The following is a 21,975-nucleotide window of genomic DNA, read 5'->3' on the forward strand; positions in this document are numbered from 1 at the left end:
GCTACCTTATGTCCTCTGGGCAACTAATGTTTAAAAAATCCGATGAGAAAATTTATAATTGCATTTCTATTGCAGAAAGTTAAATTAGTTAATGAAAAATTGAAGAGAGAACAAATTATTGACAAACAGATTTTTAACAAGCACTTCACATTTAACCAATTTGAAAGCACCTGTTTATTTTATGCGTTGTATCTGTTAGCCCATTTCTATGGATAACAAATGCTGCACATTTAGTTTCGCTGATATTTTAGACATTTAAAAGTAATTATGTTTCATAAAAAGTCCGGGTTTTCTGTACCATAAATGAAGCATTGACACTTGTACAAGCGCACTAATAGGGATGGACATCTAGTTCCCCGCGTGTATATTTAGTTAGCGATACCCCCGCTACCGCTCGCTACCAAGTGGAGACCTTGGGCACAAACTATTGTGCCTCGAATCATGCATTGTATAACATATCGAAATTGCAGTGCCAACTCTATGTGAAGCGAATGCTATAAGACACATCTATTTGTTATTGATGACATTTTGCACTATTCTGAATAGTTTGTATTCTGTCTATGTCCTCAAAAAATGAAAAATGTACATACAGCTTCATGAACATTTGACACTGACCTATACCCCATGTATTGTCAATGGGAGAATGATATCAAATAAGTGATCTCCCAAATTGTTATTGAAAGCATCATTATAGGGGACAGTTTATATGTACAATAGAGGAGTTGGACAATTAGAGAATCATGACAACTTAAATCAATGTGGCTGCTTGGCTCATCAATACATTGATTATTATACCCTTAAACTTGCGCCCGAAGGGCACGCCGAAAATGGAAATGACAGAAAATGAAAGTGCCAGGAGGCATTTTTTCTTTTTTCAGTATTCCATATTCTTCAATACGTGCACATGCAATTCCAGCTTTGATGCATAAAAAAGGTGACCCTCTCCCATAGGCTTGCACAAAATTTTATGACCCTTCAAAAATGCTTGCGCGAAAAATGGCGACCCACCCCCAAAAAAAACACCGGCCCACCCCCCTGTAATTTTATGTCCAGTCCCTAAGAGGATTATGAAGGTGTCATAGCCTTTTATTTTCCATTGATATTGTAATTTAGTAAGTAAATTCCATGGCAAGACAATCTGACGCCTGAAGCATGCCTTTAAATGCACAAAGCATGCGTACGGCAACATACAGGCAGCGTTTAAATGTTTTGGTTCATGTCGAGGCTCCTCGGTCCGAAACCCATCGGTAGGAGTTGTTCGAAAGGAAACTTCATGTACGTTAGGTCTGGTTTTACGAGAAAGATTTCACACTCGCCAAACTGGAATAGGAAAAGAAAGTCTCCATTACAAAGTATTCAAAAAGTGATGTGATCACATTATCCAATCGTATAATTTGAGTCTCTGACACGAGAAACCATATTTTCCTCACTTTCAATCTGTACAAAGGGAGTTTCACCTGAGTGTATTGTTTCCTTTCAACCAGAAAGCTGTCGTATCACGTGCTAAAATGATATGAGACACAAACCTCTACTATAAATTGTCTGCAGGCTCCACATGATGCAGCAAAACTGTCAGGTATATCACTGAAAATGATGAAAAGAAACGAGACTAGCAAAAAAAAATGAGCAAAATATATTGTTACTGCTATAGCCCAAAACAAAGGGGAAATATCGACAAGGCCTTCGCAATGTTAAATTTAAGGTAGAATGCGCCTCGGGCACAGATATTCACACTCTTAAACTTTTACAATTGTTTTCTGATCTTCCATTGAAGGGGCGTCTTTTTAAATCTCTTGATGTAAGAAATTGTCGATCGTCTTAGTTTTTCAAAAATCGAAACTTTTATTTTCTCCATAAAGTTTGAACAGGGATGGCGGCCATTTTGAATTTCAAATATCGGTAAATCTTGGATAATTTGTTTCTCCAGTACCAAAATTTGCACGGTGACCTAAGATTTTATTCTTGAATTGAAAGTGAATGGATGAAATATTTCTTGGGAAAGTTTGAGCAAAAGTTTAACAGGAAATAGTCGTCGGAACTGGCCTTTGCGAGTTTCTTGTTTACAAACAATGTATTTCGTACATCATATCTAGATGTACCTCGTACCTCATCAACGTAGCTGATTTAAATTATACTATGTAGATTATGACAGACATGTTATAACTTTCAACAATCACCGTCGTACCTTGGATACAGTGTTTACATTGGTCGTATGTGTCCCATGTGACCTTTGAGTGCAGTTCCGACGACTTTTTCCCTTTGAGTGTTCCACTCTCGAATCACATACAACCTTATCGTTGCGGTAATCACTTCTAAGACCGCAGTAGTAAGTTGCAAGTTTTTTTGGTAAATTTCCAAACATGTCATATTCAGTGTGTCTGCAGAGTTGATTATCTACTCAATCCAAATACAAACTCTCCTTTGCATGCGCAAACAATAAATAAATTGTTTTGTGATTTTTTACTTCCCGCCTTTATTCATATCCGCCGCAGCAGGCCAGGAGTATGATATTAAATACGTCGACAAACAACATGTGTCGGTAGTTGGTTGTGTTGCAGCAATGTGCTTTAGCACTAAGGATTAACGAAATACTTACGTTCCAATGGCAATGGCTTTAAATTTGCGATGACCTTCTGAGACAGCTTTGGTTATGACCGTTCTTTCTGCACATATGGTCAACCCGTAGCTGGCGTTCTCCACGTTACATCCTACACAGTGAATTTAATAAACGCCGTTTTTTATAATTCAAACACTGACAGTGGATTGCCAGGGCAGAACTCGATCGTGTTTCTCCCTTTTCTATGAAGACCAGACAATGTCTCCAGTTATAAAGTCGCTGTTTTCCCTCATTAACAAACCACGAAATGTCTTCTTATAATCTTTCAGAAACTCAAATGAACAAACTACAATTTGACTTGGCTACAGGCCAAGATTTACAGTTTTCTACGGTAGCCCATCAGTTTATTATTCACGTTAACAAAATCAATTGTGTCATTTATTCGCGTGACAACTTCATATGATGCGGATATGGTCTCTGAATAAATTGTGGTAGAGTAGGACGCGTTCCCTCTCATAAACATCGTTCGTCTTGGGAACCCGGACAACTAAATATAGATATCAGAGATGATAATATATATCCCCATTTGATTGAAAACTGCCAGTAATCAGAATGCCCATGCAAACTTGAATATTGGTATTTTATCGGTACACGTCCCATTAATTATGATAGCACGGAATACAGTTGCTCCACACACGTGTGGAGGGACTGTGCACAGAATGATATTATTTGCGGAGTCGAGATTATGCAAGTATATACCTGTAAACATTTCACCGTTTTCAGTGATGAGGGCGCACCCGACCCTGAAATTACTGTACGGACAGTAAGCCCTGCCCTTTGCCTCGTGATAAGCTGCTATTAACTTCTTGAACTCTGCTACAAAAACAAAAAACATTCTGTGTGAAGTATGATATAATCCATTTCAAGGTAACGAGTGACTTGCGCCCAAAGTGGGACGATAGGCTATCGCACATGTGTAGAGACCTCAAAAGTGTCCCTGACTTCAAAGTGGTCCTCATGTTTTCAGATGAACTTGATTTCCTTGCAGTCTAATTAAATTTTTATTCGTATCTTGGTATAACGTTGTAGAACTCTGTAACGTCCTCAGTAATGATCTGTGAGTCGTTTTTGACAAATGCATCCACTTTTGTCATGTTTTTAATTCCTGATGCATTTTATCTTGGGAAAGCTGGCCAAACTGCGCGTCAAATTTTTTCACTGACTTATTTGGCTTATGAAAGCATCATGGGATTGCACGCGCAGTACAAGATCTGTCCGTCGATAGGATCGGCGTCAATACATGAACTATAATTCAGCCTTGCCCAAACCGTACCCGAAAGCGCGGTGTATGCTGTGTTGTACCCATTTTAACCAACTTGCATTGATTTGGTTTACAGTCTGTTGGATTTTTGAACCAGAGTATTAAACATGGTCTCTCAGGACTTATATATGATGACAGTAAAAGCAGTAATCTCGTCAAATATCCAGGCCCGTAAGAGAGCGTTCAGTTATTACGGCTGGGGATGGGCCGGCAAAATCCAAGGTGGGTCACCTTAAATTTGAAAACTGCAGGGGGGGGGGGGGTCATGGTTCAGGGATTCAAACCAGAAACTGTAGATGATACACAGAACGAACAAAATGAAAAAAATGACCGAAGTTACAGCTAATGGATCTTTAATCACACCCATTGGATTTATATTTTACGTTTGATTGGCATGACATTCTAATAACTAGATTATTTGCATGTAATGAACTTCTATAATTAGTCCATATGTCATTCAAAAATGAATGGCTGCATTTGGCTGAACTTCTGGTATACATTGGTTATACTTCAGATTTGTTTGTCCTCAATATTTGATTTGTGTGATATTTCATATTTATCACAATTACATAGTTAATGAATATATGTAATTAGTCTATATATCAAAGCTATATGTCAAAATGAATTGCATGAATTTGATCAGACTTCTAAGGTACAAAAGTTATGCTAACATTAAGTAATACTTATTCATGGGCATAACATACCAGGATAATTCTGACGATTATATGCATCTGCTGCTTTAACCGCCTACTTTAACATAATTGAAGGAATGTGATTGACGTAAAATGTGCCAGGTGACCTTTAAAGAGCCAGTTACGAAATGATAGAACACTTCCATGGCTTTGTCCAATATTTAATATTGTTTTGGAAAGAATACATTACTCTAAAAGTGTCCCAATGACCTCAAAGGTATCCCTATATAATTGTGATGATTATTATTGCTCCCACTTGCTATATCCCTGTACTTTTAAGTAATTAAGGCAATGTGTTTGCCTCAGAAAATGTACCAGGTGATCTGCAAAGTGTCTATTACTAATAGGATTATAGTACATTTTGTTCGCTTTGTCAAAAATGTAGTATTTAATAAAAAAAATAGTTGACTTCAAAAGTGTCCTTATGACTTCAAAAGTGTTCCCGGATAATTTCCATGGTTATATGATCCCACTGCTATATCAAACTACCCATAAATAATTGAAGGGATTTGACTGACTTTAAAAATGTGCCAGGTGACCTGTCAAGTGTTAGTTACTTGTAAGATTGTGCTACACTTCCACTGCTTTAGTATGGCATTGAAAACAATACATATGACTCAGAAAGTGTCCGTGACTTCAAAAAATTTTGTTTGTATGCTCCCTCTGTTGCATTCAACTTCTTTTAGGTAACTGAAGGAATGTGTTTGACTTCAAAATGAGCCACGTGATCTGTAAAGTCTCATTCACTCATAGGACAATAGTACACTTGCTTGGTTCTATCAAAAATTTGGTATTGTAGTAAATAAATAGATTTGACTCCAAAGGTGTCCCGAGGACCTCAAAAACGCCCCGGATAATTTCCATGGTCATTTCCATGGTTACTTGCTATATCCAACCGCCCATACAAATTTTCAAGGATTTGTTTGACTTCTAAAAATGTGACAGGTGACATTTCAAGCGTTTGTTCCTCTAAATAGTTATTGTACACTTCCACTGTTTTGTCTAACATTTAGTATTGAATTAAGAGAATAAATTTGACTCCAAAAGTGTCCCGGGTGACCTCAAAAGTGTCTTCTGGTGATTTCAATGGTTATATGATACCACTGCTATATCAAACTGCCGATACATATTTGAAAGGATTCATTTGACTTCAAAAAGGTGCCAGGTGAACTTTCAAGTATTGGTTACTTTAATAATAAGTGTACACTTCCACTGCTTTGTCCAACATTTAGTATTGAATTAAGAAAAAAGATTTGACTCCAAAATGTCCCGGTGACCTCAAAGTGTCCCCGGAAAATTCAGATGATTATAAGCTCTGTATGCTATATTGAACTTCTTTATGTCACTGAAAGAAAGTGTTGACTTGAAAGTTGTGGCAGGCGGCCTGTCAAGTTTGAGTTACTTGTAGAATTATTGTACACTTCTACTGATTAATCCAGCATATGGTATTGTATTGAAAAAGTACATGACTCCAAAGTGTCCTTTTGACCTCAAAGATGTTCCAGATGATTAAACACCCCATCTGCCATATTCAACTTCTTTTGTGCAATTGAAAGAATGTGGTGACTTCAAAAATGTGGCAGGTGACTTATTAAATTTAAGTTACTTGTAGAATTATTGTACACTTCCACTGACTTGTCCAATATTTGGTAACGTATCAAAAAGATGCATACGACTCCAAAAGTGTCCTTTTGACCTCAAAGGTGTCCCCACACAATTCTGACGATTGCATGCTGCCTCTGCTATATTAAACTACCTTTACATAACTGAGAGAATGTTTTGACTTTAATGAGTGGTAGGTGACCTGGAAGCATGTTACGAATTAGTGTACATACCCATGGGTTTGTACAACATATATAGCTAAAATTGCAAAATATATTTGACTACAAAAGTAGACAATCGATGTCATAGTCCCGGTTAAAGTAAACTACCAAAAACGTCTATGGCCTGGATTGCAGCAGTTCTGTGGTGATGAACCCTTGACCCGCGAGCGCGATACAGTACTGCTGCAAATTGTATTTCATATCCAACATGCATTTAGGAGCAGCAATCAGAACGACCTCCAAACGTCAATATGACTTCAAATGCGTCATTTTAAAGCTAAGCCATGATTTATATAGACACTAGCCCTCCCCATAATTAACTCTGTGCTCAGCCCTGACTTTGTATGATTTTTGTCAAAATTTAGGTATTAGACAGCAGCCTATATTGCATCAAAACTGTCCCTGTGACTACAAAAGCGTCCATTATGAGGTAGGTGTTGTCAGACTTGAGTTTAACCCCCTATCTTACCGGACATTTAGGAGAGGTACCACTTTGAGGCATCAAATCATCCAGTACACTGCAATATGTACACCGGGACAGCTATGGCCCTCATTTTTTTTCAAAATACTTTTATTTGCTAGTCTGCATCTTGCATGTGCTCATTTTGAATCCATATGTCCTAGGAGTACATGTGGTTCTTAAATTTTTTTTTCCGTGAAAATTTAAATGAATTTTTTTCTTCCACAGAGTTAAAAAAGTATTGCAGGTAACACAGTTTTGTTTTCTGGAAGGAAACTCTAGATGATAGTTGTTCAGCTTTTATGCACATATCTGTACCTCTCTCACTTTACTGAATTTCCCACGAGGACATCCGTAAACTTGATTGACAGTTGTTGCATAGCACTATATTGCTGCTGCTATGAATATTCATGTCTAAGGAGAGGATTGATTTACGTAGTTGGATGTATTTGGGAGTTACTAGTTGTTGCATAACAATGCCTTGCTTCTGTGACGGCATGATGACACAAGTCATCATTTCCTTTTATTGAGTGTGGAACATTCTGGATGTTATATATATATATAAAATCAAGATAGAAAGAATATGGCGCGCGTTTGTGTTCAAGGAGATTTAGGGAAGTGAACGCACCTGAATAAATTTAGTTTTCATCAAGAGTTGGGATTTCGTGTACTAAATTTTAGTCTAATGTGTACAGCAGTCCGTTGCACTGTAACCCTACATAGAACCGGGTGTGAAAATATCAGGTCCGACAAACAAGTGGTAGTGCAGATGGGCTGATTTGTACACGTCTTTATCAGCTATCCATTCGGCAACCTTTGCCATAAATCAACTTGCACCACAACATAAACATTATCCTCCTCTGGCTCAAATGACCTTTGTGGCTGACGCTGAAAATGACGCTACTCAACGTCACCTCTCGCCCTGCGTTCGATACTGTGTGTTCCTGGCGTTATACGGCCTCCGCTGGGAACACACATGACAGCATCGTACTCAAGGCTGCGTGAGCTCATAGACCCACGTTTTTCTTGAGGGTCTATGGTCAGCTCAAGCGTCATATGCAAAGAATGCCTATCTGATTCCACCCGATCACAGATAAATGATAAAATTCGCCAAAAACTTGAAAACCCTAGTCTTTTACAATTTTCTGTTGAATTGTAAAGATGGTTTTCAATATTTCATAAGAATAATGTCTCATAAAGACTCAAATTTGGTTGTAATTGTAACTTTCAGTCAATGATCCGTAGCAGTGTTTGTTGGTGTCTTCTTAATTCATGCAAGAACATGTTAAAAGGCATCTATGGTCCGAAATGTATAAAAATCGCCATCATGCAAGGGGATATGAAATTCCTAATTATATAGAAAATATAAGAAACTATGAACTTGAATATATATAAAGTACGGCCTGAATAATCAACATAATCTTGCTTTCGAGGAATAACAACAAACATGCGGCATTCCGACTTCATATGGTTGAGAATGTTGTGTTATAACCACATCGTGACAAACGGATATTGATGTGAGAAGTTGCCATATATTAAAAAATGCAAACGCTACAGTTGTTTGATAAATGTTGAAAATGATAACACTTGCTTTTACACCTATCATTCCATCGGAAACAGTCGGGAGTAGTCGGATCTGACGCCAGTGAATTTGACTCTGTGGCCTCATACTCAGAATCATTTTCGGCTGAGCTCAAGCCTGGACTCTGAACACAGTCCCTCGTGGGCTATTCAGCTCTGGGACTATTCGCCCCATAGACGAGTGTACATATAAGCCAGAAACTCGCTTATGTACACTCGTCTATGGGGCGAATAGTCCCAGAGCTGAATAGCCCACGAGGGAATGTGCTCTGAACGGAGTGTTTTAGCCCGGATTTCTTTTACCTTCGAGAGTGTGGCGAAGGCAAAAAGAACTCTGACGCCAAAACACTCCGTTTAGAGGGTAGGCTATCTGATCCCTAGCCCGGCGTACAGGTCTGTGTGTTCCCGGCATTATACGGCCTCCACCACAGCCCTGCAACTATCTATGGAGATAACTGGGGTCTCTGCAGCGAGATTCAAAATGGCGATCTCCATGGGTAAACTTGTCGATGTTTCAGAAAACGAGCGGTTTTGGACGTTAGGAGAAGTTAATCGCATCTTTTCTGGGGTCGGTTAGGAGGTAAAGGTAGGCAGGGAAAGGATTTTGCCCCGATAGAGCAAAATTTCGACCAAAAAGACTGTTTTTTCGTTGCGGTTCGGATCCGGACCTCAGTGACCCCAGTTAGGGGAGAACCATTTGATTTCCGGGGGCGGTATGGAGGATTTTGAGGAAAAAAAATGTCACCAGGTGAGATAGAAGGAAAAAAAATTGATCCTGTCATGGCCTGAGGAAAAAAAATTGTCATAACAGACAGAAGTGAAAAAAAATTTGTCACAATGCACCAGAAATTAGCAAAATTTGGAAACCTTATTCCCATGAATTCTTTGCCGGCGCGCCGCCATAGGCGGCGCAAATGTTTTTACCACAAGCAATTCTTGTTTTTTCCCAGCACTTATGATATAAAAATGCATTACATCGGTCTACTTAACACCTCATTACACTCAATGTTTTCCTCCCCTTTTCTGACCCAACATATTTCAGGATTTCTGTTGCAATATCTCAATGGCATAGGCAAACAAAACTGTTTTTCACAAATTGTATTGTCATTGTTTGGTTGTTGAATATTGTGACTCAAACACTGATCATGCAAAAAATGTAAAAAAATATCAGTGTTCAATTTCATTTTCAAAGAGTTTTACTGTGTGCAAAATAAACTGAAACTCCTCTCAGATTGCACGATTAAACACATCAATTTCTCAAAAATTCCAATACGAGAGGGGGAACCCCATCTCGTGCTCTCCCCCTTGGGGTTTTCTAACATTTTCACTTAGTAAAAACACCTCTCAGGTTGCACCAGACTGCACCATTGCACCCATCAATATCTTACAAAGTTCCATGCAAGATAGGGGAAAGCCCCTGTGACACTTTCCCCATAAGCCTCTCGCGTGTTCTCCCCCTGTACTTTCAAATTCTGCCTGGTCAGATATTCTAGTGAAAACCCTGTCATACGTCATAATACCCACCCAAATTAAACAATATACTATATGGTTAGATACTGCGTGAGCTTTTATTTCTTTATTTTATTGTGACTTTGAATTTCATTTTGATGGGTTCACCTTTTTTGAACCATCATGAGATAACTGATGATAGTCTAAGCAGGGTACATCAGGATTTGAAAGGTCTTTACTGTTGCTGTATTTTGTAAATTTTACAATTACATGTATTGGTATTTAACTTTTCTGAGTGGGGGGATCAATCAAAATTTCAGAGTTAGAGAGGGAAGTTACTCAAATTCATCATGGTTGGCGGGGCGGGGGGTGGTCACTCGAAATTTCAGAGTTTCAGAGTTAATGACGACTCCCTTATATACAACGCATTGCAAACTTGATGAACTATTAAAAAAAAAATTTGCACTGCTATTCCATTTGAAAAAAAAATTGATGCAGGTTTGACAGTAGAAAAAAATTGCCGTCACTCTGACAGGAAAAAAAAATTGCTCTCATACCCACTTCCTCCACCCCCCCCGAAATCAAATGGTTCTCCCCTTAGACCGTTAGACCGTTGCAGGGCTGTGGTGGAGGCCGTATAACGCCGGGAACACACAGACCTGTACGCCGGGCTAGTAAAAGTCAAAACCAGCCCGTAAAATGCAGGAATCCCGTCTGAAAACACCACAGCTATGGACTCACAGCTAATCTTCGCTGTGCCTTAATAATTCAAAATCGTTTTGTTTTAGACACGCAGTGGCAGAGCCCAGCAGCTAGTAGCTGCAGTAGTGAAGCTCGAGATTTGCCTGAGTATTTGGGTCGGACGAATCTCTGTAGTACTCACCCCCCAGCCCAAAACTCGGCCGGTACCAATTCTCGCCCAGCGCGAGAACAAACGTTACGAAGTCTGCCGTCAGTATAATTCTACGTCAGTTCCGCATTGCTATGGGTTCTGGGTATAATCAGCAATCTTACCGCCAAATTTGACGATCCTAGAGCGAAGCAGCCTGCCGCGATCCGCAACAACCGAGAAGGTGCGTATATCGATTCTCATTTCCACTGTGCTTTTTACGGTAGCTAGGATTTTGGCACCATTTTCTGACTTCGTCTCGCGAAGTCAAGACGACTTTTTAACTGCCTAAATACTCATAAATGTTCTTTGGTAATCTGTCGATGCGGCAATTAGTGTCATTTGTGGCTGATTGACAATTTTCGCGCCTCTTAGCAAGGATCTTAAGAAATGGTAATTGCCCAAAAATCGGCCGCTGTTTTGTGCGCTTGGAGTCACCCACTCTTGCAGTCATTCTGTTAAATTGTTGTCAGCAGCAGTAGTAGTAGTAGTAATAATAGTAGTAGTTGAAGTAATAATAATAATAATAATAATAATAATAATAATAATAATTGTAACGATAACGACAACAATAACATTATTGTACTTGGGCCTCAGCCCAAGTACATTTGTTTTCATTCCGTGGGAAAAAACTCTGTAAGGTATAACCATTTCTGGCTGAGACCAGGGAGGGCAAAATGTCTTGGCTTCATCTTTCTTGGCATAATAAATGGCGTAATGATGTTAACTGAATGGAAGTGCTGCTCTCAGCCAGTCTTGAATAAGTGAGATTGAATATTAATGCTTCTCTATCTGAGTTTTTGCCACAAAATCTTCTGAATATAATCAAAATGTGCATCGAAATGCAACAATTAATGCACCCTCCGTTTCCTAGGCGATGGCACGACCCTTGCTACACCCACTGGACGAGCCAAAGTGGGAGGGGTAATTTCAGTTTGGTCGAACAAGAGGGCTCGAGACCAGAATTTAACATTTAAACTTGAAACATGTTTAATCGCTGACAAGATGTGGACTAGTGTTAACCAAAGTACTAGTGTGAAAAGGAAAGGTTTATATCCCGGACACAATGAAAAACCATTACGACTGGAAACTGTACCCCCAGTTGAGAATAGTAATGCCCACAGCGATGGAGAACACTTATCCTTGAGCTGAGAAAACCAGACCATCATTTCGAAATAGAGCTGCAGATTCGAGAAGCTCGTTCAAAATAGCTAAGTACACCCCATAAGGGGTGGTTTCGAGTTTTGAGGGCAAATTTCGCCTCCTTCATATAGAAATCGTACGTTTGTTTTTCCAGGAGAACACACCATTTGACACAAAATTTGCATGTAAAGGGGTCGCCAGTAAGCACGTGGTCAAATCTGGCATAAGAAACAATATGAAATGTTGGGTAAAGCCAGTCCAAAATAAACTGATTTGAACTTTTGTGTTTTGTAATTTATACCATTGCAGTAACATTACCTTTTTTGACAACATCACACAATGTAATACGTTTTGAAACTGAATACTCCGACGTATTCTGTGTCTCCTTTGCTAAAAAATACGGTATGCTGATTACCATGTAAGGAGATGATGACGTCAAGACAGATTTGTAGTGCGTTTGGTCCTGGATGGTGCACGAAGTTTAGTCAAGGTAGCTTGTGTATTTATTTCCTAAATGGGAGAGATTAGGGTTGATCTAAATGAAGGCCGAAGAATGTTATGATACTCTAAGCGAGCTGAACTCTAACGCGAATGGTTGGATAATTTGGAGGATGTCTAGAATGATCTCGTCTCATTAAGATTATTTGGCGGTCAGTATTGAATTTCAACTGCATCACAAGTTTGCGAAATGAGTATTCCGTCGAACGGTCAACGAACGATATTTTAGAAATCTGGAGACATGGCACATCGCATTTTTATTTTAGTATTTTATATTTTACAAAAGATTTAAGAAGCAATGATTTTGTCGAAAATTCTGAAAAAAATATAGGAAGATTTGATCGCGAACACATTTTCACTTGGGGTCAACTAGCCCTGCGTACGATGCTGTGTGTTCCGCTACAGATAATCGCCCCGCCCAACACAGCCCTGCAAAGACCCGTACGTAGGGTCGGTGACTTCAAATCCATTTTGGGACTTGACGTAAAAAGCCAAATTACTGCCGAAATTCAGCGTTCTTGGGCCCAAGTCGTATCCCAGCCTACCTCAGCTACTCGATCGCTTCCAAAAATGACAGTCGTTTATTCACTTCTCGTAGATAACCGTCGATGTCGGCAACTCTCTCGCTAGTCCTGCGTACGATGCTGTGTGTTAGCTGTAGCACATAGCATCGTACGCAGGACTAGGGGGTTGCAGCCATGTTGCCTCAAAACTTATTTCTGTCTGCACTCAAAACTCAAAAATGTTGGATATGAACCTGAAAAATCGATGCAATTTTGTCAAACTTCGGCGAAATTTCAGCCTATAGACAAAATTTCATCTAGGTAAGGTAAATCTACTGAAATTTGATCGACAAATAATCCTGAGCTTGAACGTGACAGCTCGCCTTCTCCGGGAAGTCAAGTATCCAGCTGCCCATACGCAGTTGCCCATATGGCCAGGTTTATGAGATTGTTTTCAAGCGACGGCGGCAGACCGTACGGGGCTCTGGATATGAACCTACCGCCGGTGTAGCTGTAATAACTGTTGCGTTGTTTTTAGTGCCCACGGACGAAGTCCTGGGGGAGTTACAGGTTTGGTCATGTCAGTCCGTCCGTCCGTCCGTTCACGCAGATATCTCGGACATGCCCCGGTCAATTTCTTTCAAACTTTGCACAAGAATAGTACGCAACTCCATACAGATGCACGTCGATTTGTTTCACAATGCGATCGAATTTGGCCGTGTTAGAGGACTTTTTAGTTTACACCTCCATAGACTCCCATGTATAAGGCAGTTCTCCATAGACTCCCATGTATAAGGCCAAGAAAAATAAAAATTTAGTTTCTCATCGTATTCATATTGCCTAAAGGATGCAGTGACACAGTTTTTTGTCCCCACGGATAAAGTCCAGGGGGCTTATAGAGTGGGTCATATCCGTCCGTGAGTCTATCAGTGAGTCCATCGGTTCACGCAGATATCTCAGACATTTTGACAAAATATCATGTGACCTTGGTGACCTTTGACCTCAAATATACATTATTGTCCATAACTCAGTAACCACAGTGCTAAACCTTTCATATTTGGTATGATGGGACACCTTATGACGCCACATATTGTACCCCATTAATTATGTGCATATCTAATTTTGAGAGAGCCAAGAAGGCTAGAGGTCTGATTTTTGGTATATAGGGATAAGTTAACAATATAATTTGTTTGACAAAACGTCACGTGACCTCAATGACCTTTGACCTCAAATATACATATTTGTCCACAACTCAGTAACCACAAGTGCTACACCCTTCATATTTGGTATGATAGGACACCTTATGACACCATATATTGTACCTCATTAATTATGCGCATATCTTATTTTGAGCGAGCCAATAGAGCTAGAGGTCTGATTTTTGGTATATAGGAATAACTTAGCAATACAATTATTATGACAAAATGTGACGTGACCTCAATGACCTTTGACCTCAAATATATATATTTGTCAACAACTCAGTAACCACAAGTGCTACTTCCTTCATATTTGGTATGATAAGACACCTTATGACACCACATATTGTACCTCATTAATTATGGGCATATCTAATTTTGAGCGAGCCAATAGAGCTAGAGGTCTGATTTTTGGTATATAGGAATAACTTAGCAATACAATTATTTTGACAAAATGTGACGTGACCTCAATGACCTTTGACCTCAAATATATATATATTTGTCCACAACTCAGTAACCACAAGTGCTACACCCTTCATATTTGGTATGATGGGACACCTTATGACACCACATATTGTACCTCATTAATTATGCGCATATCTAATTCTGAGCAAGCCAATAGAGCTGGATGTCCGATTTTTGGTATATAGGGATAACTATAGGGTAGAATCTAAATATGCCCATCTAAATATTAGACATCTACCATCGAGAACAAAGAAATTTGCTGTAATTTGAATATTTAAGGAGTTTAAGAAGCAATTTCCACTATAAATAAAGAACCCCTGCCTCAAACTCCACAAAAGTTGCTATACATATTTTGCCATTGTCATGCCATTGCTTTGTTTAATAACCTGTTAATCAAATGCCTAATTGACAGGAGGAAATTCAAGACCATATTTGAATAGTAGTATATATTGTCCTCAAAATTACTCTATCACGGCCCAAGTACTCATTGCCTTCAGCAATACTGCCTTGTTATTATTATTATTATTATTATTATTATTATTATTATTATTATTATTGTTATTATCATTGGTGTGACATAATTATAATTAGTAGTTTTATGTTCCTTTTCTTTGTTGTTGTTTGGTAACATCTTTACAATTTTTTGCTGATGGCTATCCTTCATGTTTGAGACAGGACTATTATTCTAAAATAGCATGTTTTGATGAAATTCATTGCTGTGGCATGATTGGGGAGGATATAGGAAGATGTCAAATCCAATTCCTATTAATCCTAACAATATTATACAGAACATTCTTAAGCAGTAAAGGGAAAAATATTTTCATGTTTTTTTTTACTACAGAAAATAAATTTAAAATGGAAAAAAAAAAGCACTTGAAGGTGCTGTCAATGACATCATTGTAAACAAACTGTCTTGGCGAAAAGCTGCAGCCAAATGGAATGTGAAGAAGTCAACTCTCGGTGATAGGATAACAGGCCGAATTGCAATGGGTCGAAAAAGTGGACCACCCCCAATATTAACAACAATGGAGGAAGATATGATTGCTGACTGGCTCATTGGAATGGCTGAGAGGGGGTTTGGTGTCACAAAAAGTCAACTTCTTAACACAGTAAAGAAAATACTTGATAAAGATGGAAGAGTAACACCTCTCAAACAAAGAGATCCACCAAATTTACCTGGGAACAAGTGGTATCGGTGTTTCCTCAAGCGAAACCCTAAAGTAAAGATGGTTAGCACACGCAAACTTGATCTGAAGAGGGCAAAGGTTAGCAAAGTTGAAGTTGATAAGTGGTTTGAAGATTTCGAAGTATTCCTATCAGATCATCAACTCCTTGATAAGCCAACTAGCATCTGGAATTGTGACGAGAGTGGATTTTCCATGCAAGTTAAAACAGGCAAAGTACTGGGCCCATCCAAAAAAACAGTGGCACTTCCACAGTTGACAGCTAATAGCAAATCTCAGCTAACAGTACTAGCCTGTATAAATGCTGCTGGTGGTGCCATCCCCCATATGTTTTGTTTCCACTGAAAACAGCACCCCGTTCATGGAATCCATTGGCTGGCTGTGTACCTGGGTCAAGCTGTTACTTCACTGAAACTGGATGGATGGAATCTGCTGCATTCTACTTATGGCTTGGAAACCATTTCATTCCTAACATTCCTCCAACAAGACCTGTGGTCCTGCTCTATGACAGTCATGAGTCACACCTTGACCTTGAGACTTTTAAGCTGGCGGAAGAAAACCAAGTCCTACTTTACCGTTTGTTGCCAAACGCATCCCATTTCCTACAGCCATGTGACGTATCCTTGTTTTCGCCACTGAAAAGTGCGTGGAGCAGAGCTGTCAGGGAATACATGAATGAGCATCCTGGTGAAGAAGTGAATAAGCAGACCTTCTCAAGGGTGTTCTGTGTTGCCTGGCAACGAAGTGTCACAATAAAGAACATAACTGATGGCTTTACCGATCAGGAATCTATCCAGTGGATAGAACAAAATAAATGACAAGTTGTTGCTGCCATCATCAGTCTTCACAGAAAATGCAGTAGAAGAGGCAAATATGGAGTCCACTGCGACTGACAAAAACTCTAACAGCATGCTATCCATGTTGAAAGAGGTGTTGACAACACCTGAGAAGGAGAAGTACAAGCAAAGGATGGCTGAAGGATATGACTTGGAAGGGAGTCGATCTTATCGGTTGTGGAAAAGGCTACACTTAACTGAAAGCACAAGCCAGCCAGTCATCATTCCTAACACACAACTTACCCCTAGTTCACTATGTGCCACACAAGCCTGTACTCCACCTACAATGTATGCCTGCCAAGCTGCCAATCCTTCACCAGTACAACTTGCCACTACAACTACCACACCCACTTACCAAGCCACCAGTCCATCACCAGTACAGCTTGCTACTACTAGTACTACAACTACCACACCCACTTACCAAGCCACCAGTCCATCGCCAGTACAGCTTGCTACTACTAGTACTACAACTACCACACCCACTTACCAACCACCAGTCCATCACCAGTACAGCTTGCTACTACTAGTACTACAACTACCACACCCACTTACCAAGCCACCAGTCCATCGCCAGTACAGCTTGCTACTACTAGTACTACAACTACCACACCCACTTACCAAGCCACCAGTCCATCGCCAGTACAGCTTGCTACTACTAGTACTACAACTACCACACCCACTTACCAAGCCACCAGTCCATCGCCAGTACAAGTCACCCCTGGCAGTACATCCATACCCACCTACCAAACTCTCACTACCACACCCCATCTTCCTGTTGCTGCCAGAGGAATTCTTCACTACCCCAACATTGGCAAGAAGAAAAAAAGGAATCAAGTCCGGAGGCAAACATTGAGGTTACCCAATTTCTTGAACGGCCCTGAAGCCATAAAGCTTATACAAGAGGAACATTTGCGCCAGTTATTTGAAGATAAAGAAAAGCAAGTAAAAATGCAGGAAAAAGAAGACAAAAAGAAACAGAGGAAGACCTTGTTGCTCAAAGAAAACATGAAGAGAAGAGAAGAAAAAAGAAAGAGAAAGGAAAAAGATGGAAGACCTTGAAGCTAAAAGGAAAAGAAGACAGTCACGGGAAAGTGCCAAAAAAAGACAACGCCGTGTCTTCAGTGATGAAGTGGATGATCTTTGCAAAATTTGTTTGATTGCCTATAGCGATGATGAACGTGAACATGCAACATGGGTTCAGTGTGAAAAACAAGCAGGTGGCTGTGATAGCTGGATGCATGTGTCATGCATTCCCCTTAGTTATGACACCAGTGCCATTGGCAAGTCAAATACCGCCTTTGTTTGTCACGAGTGTGATCAAAACAGCAATGAATTGTAATCAAAACAGCTAGAAAGTGAAATCAGTGTCGGTTGGATTCCAGCTAATTAATCATTAATGTTTTTTTTACATGCCAGGTTTCAAATATGCCGCAGATCAAAATCCTCAACGCTGTCATAAAAGGGTAAGAATTAGCAGTGTCACCCTTTGATTGCCAGTCTTTTTGTCACCATTATAAAATATAGCCCAATCGTTTCTTTTGAAATATTTGCAAAAAATTTTGATAATAAAGTGTAGTCAAGGGAATGTCATGCCCATTTGTTCCAAAATTCTTTTTAAAAATTACAGGAAAGTTCAAAGAAATTAGTACAATGTTGATTTAAAATTTTGCTGGAAAAATTTACAGTACTCAAAGGGTTGCAAGGTCCATTAACTATAACTTTGGGCTTCAAATTCTCTCCAAATAGTTTGATTTGTGAAAGTAATGAGACAACACTCTGACAAAACATTTACAATGCAGTATAATAAGGAAAGTGTAGTATCAGATCTCATCAGTCAAATGAAATGAGTGCTAATGAATGCAATGTCAAACCAAAGTCATTGATGAATCACAGCCACACTTAAATTAAGTTTGAAACCTCCCAATTTAATGTGTGTTGTTGATCTGGAATGATTAATGTTGTAGTGTAAATGTCATAGATACATTTTTATTTTGTCAAGGTACCACTATTATCAGGTTAGGGCACCTGATGGGTTGCCACTTATGGTGAAAAAAGAATATGGCAACAAACGTGACAAATATGCCCTAATGGTGTGGTTACCTGAACTGAAAGATATCCAGCCTGAGCTACACAATGTTGTCACTGATGAAAAGAGACACCTCAGACTTCACCAAGTGGCTGGAGTGCCAATGGGACACGTCCCATTTATTATGAGTGAAGGCCTGTACCGGTGCATTCATATACTTGGAGCTGACGTTAAATGGTAACTTACAATGAGTCATATCTGACTACAATCATAAAATAAATTTTTGAGGGGTTATTTTGTATGAAAGTGTAATACCATTAAATTTCTAATTCCATATAAAAATGCAATCAGCAACAATATTCAATATTCAATTATTGTTTCTGTACATTTACTTCATGTGTGAGCTTCAGTTCAAGTCAAAAAGATACTTGATAACTTTAACTTTGGTTCACATCACTTTAGAGTGCCACAGCAGAGTTAGTTTATAAATCTTTTAAGAAATTGAATCTCTGTGTGATTTTTACTTTCCATTTTTTTTACTATTTTTCTCCCTTGTATTTGGAGATGTTATATGATACTGTGCATGAATGCAAACACATTTATGTGTCACATTGACTGCTGTTTTATTTTTAGTTTTGTAACTGGAGATCCTAGGCAGAGTTTCCCTCCATGGCCTCTTGTTGATGAAAAGGGTGGTGGAGCTGTATTGCCAGCTGAGTACACAGTTTCTATCTCAGAGGAGAAGTACACTGCTGCAAAGGAGTTTGTCACATCTTCTATAGAGAAAATGGAAGAGAAATCTGTCCTGAACATTGTGTTATTACAGTAGCAAATACATGACATTTGTTTGCATGAAGATTTTTATTGTATGCATGCTTATTAGTTAGTGAAGATAATTTTTAAAACCCCAGAAATTGTTTCTTTTGATGACCAATATCAAATTCTATGTAATTTTTATTTGAATAACAGCTATCTTCATGTTTCACTATGTAAACAATGATGAAATACACAGTATTGGATCAATCAAAACCGCCCTTTTGTTTGCAACAAAATTGAAGTCCAGACTTTAAACTTATTTTCTGACATTTTGCTTATTTACTCGTAAAAAAGGCTGTGTTTACCTTTTCACCATGTTACTGAAGGAAAACAAAGCATGTCAGGTGCACACAAGAAATTTCTTGAAAATTAATAGGCCAAAAGTTACAGTTGCTGGTTGCTTTGAAATATATGTATACAAAAGACATTTTATTGATTCACACACAAAATTATTCCAAGACAACTAGTCTGATGATTGATTTTTTTTAAAGTTTCAAACACAGTTTGCATTTACCGTCATTCTCAGGTTGTCTTTGAACTGTTCCCTCCACACTCCCATTTACATTTTCAAAATTAAGATTCTACAGTACACTTGAAATGTATAATTATCTGTTATACGACTCTACAACAGTGCAACAACAATTTAGTGTATCAAACTACTGATATTATACCAGAATCCATCATCCCATTGTTTGTTTAAACCTGTTGTACTAGTACTTTTCTCTACACAAATGCAACTCACGAATATTCGATTGTGCCATGCTTTTTATGACAAACAAGAACAGAAAATTTATTTAGTTTTCAAACATATATATTATTAAAATTATGTGCCTTTTTTAATAAATATATATATACATATATATATATGTCCATTTTTTTCCATTTTCATTGACTCATTTGTAACTTAAAGGCCTACGTTGGCAACCAAGATTTAATTATTACAGGGTTTTAATTATTGGTGCTAAGTCTAAGTGTGTAATATTGGGCCACTGATAAAAAGTACATTTTTTTCACTGTCCATGCAATATGTTTTTCAGTCTCAGTTTTGTTGTTTATAAATAAAGTATTGTTGAATAATGAGATTCTGTGATTTAATGTGAGTGGGTGCTGTGTATGTACATGTTACAATTAGTTTGACCTGTGGTAATAATATCACAAACTTGGTTTTGGTGCATATGAAAATTTCTCAAATATTTTACCATAACATTTTGCTAAAATTGCTATCAAATTAATGCTTGATTATTTTCACCATTAAAATATGAATTTTATTGTTAAGGGAAATCAAGTCATTTATTCAGACACTGTAGCTTTTTTTTTACTCCAGCGTCAAAAAATGTTTGCTTTTGTGTGATATCAGTCATATCCATATTTACGCATATTATTACAAATTTGATTCAAAATTTAGGAAATTATTCATATCAACTGAACTAGAATGAGTGATTTTAAGTGTTGGGGTACTTTAAGAAATGTTTCCGCGTGTCCCATTGCCCTTTGTTTACGCTGACAACGATCAGATATTAACGTCTGGACGCTGGAGATCGAGAGTCAACAGTGCAGTGCACTGCAGTGAGGGCCCGGTTGAGAACAGTTCTCCGTGAAAACTGAATTTTTTACGGGAATTTCTGTGGTATACAATGTTTATATGATCAGTTCTGTTCTAAAACATGTTTGTGGCTAATAGTTTTTAAAAGAATGTGTGAAATTTATGTATGTTTGGCAACGGTCAGGCCACAAACGCCAGGTCAAAAGTGTGGTTGAAAATAGGGCGTGATGGACGACTACTGGAACAGCTGCAGTGTTCCTTTTTCTTGTTGCTGCCCTTTAACCTTTGCTCGTGTGACCTTTTTGTGTGATTGTTCGTGAAGTCAGACCTATTGCCTACAGTCAAAACAAGGAAGTCTGGCAAATCCCGTTAGCGGCGGAGTGTGAGTAGCGATTTTCATTAAAGCGGCCGAGTTTTGGGCAAAGTCGCTTGTATAATTAGATATAAGCGATGGCCGTAGTGGTATGCACCGAGTAATCCACAGCGGCCATCGCCGTGTATCAAACCATCTGAGGTTGGACTTTCGGCCCCACCTTTCGGCAACACCTTCGGGTGACTATCCTAGCAACGCTGCGAGCACCTGCGTGACAGAGGAAGTTTGGAACACCTACAATACGTTACCTGAAGATTCCATTTTGACAGCATATGTCACCAGCTCCACTCCGTACAGATCAAATCTCATCGGAGAAACAACTGACCCAGGTCACATGGTGTGTTAATAATAATGCGAGTCACTGTTGTTTGACCCTGCTTGACAAATCGATTCCCGGGTGTCACAGGTCACGATGACAATGAGTGCACCAAAGAACCACATATACATACGGCTCTTTGGAATGATATGCACTTATAATAAGAATAGCTCTCACTCAGCTAAAGTGCGGACTAGACGTTGCTACCTTTACTGTAAGATACTGAATCGGTGTGTGTGTGTGTATATGGTGTCCTGTGGATCATGTATACTTTGGCACACTTTGTAGACTCTCTCGTACAGTC

The 21,975-nt window shown here is 38.9% G+C and overlaps 1 protein-coding gene across 1 annotated transcript; it reads right to left on the reverse strand.

The window, feature by feature from the left end:
- Nucleotides 1–1,084: 1,084 nt before the first annotated feature.
- LOC139145656 (cytidine deaminase-like) lies at nucleotides 1,085–21,770 on the reverse strand. The gene is made up of 5 exons (XM_070716939.1): nucleotides 21,604–21,770; nucleotides 3,317–3,433; nucleotides 2,597–2,708; nucleotides 1,527–1,584; nucleotides 1,085–1,320 (listed from the first exon to the last, which is right to left on the reverse strand). The coding sequence occupies exons 1-5, from the start codon at nucleotides 21,662–21,664 to the stop codon at nucleotides 1,201–1,203; spliced, it is 468 nt and encodes a 155-aa protein (XP_070573040.1). The 5' UTR covers nucleotides 21,665–21,770; the 3' UTR covers nucleotides 1,085–1,200.
- Between the last annotated feature and the right edge of the window lie 205 nt (nucleotides 21,771–21,975).

The sequence above is a fragment of the Ptychodera flava genome, chromosome 12, assembly GCF_041260155.1.
Source record: "Ptychodera flava strain L36383 chromosome 12, AS_Pfla_20210202, whole genome shotgun sequence".
Classification (NCBI taxonomy): Eukaryota; Metazoa; Hemichordata; class Enteropneusta; family Ptychoderidae; genus Ptychodera; species Ptychodera flava.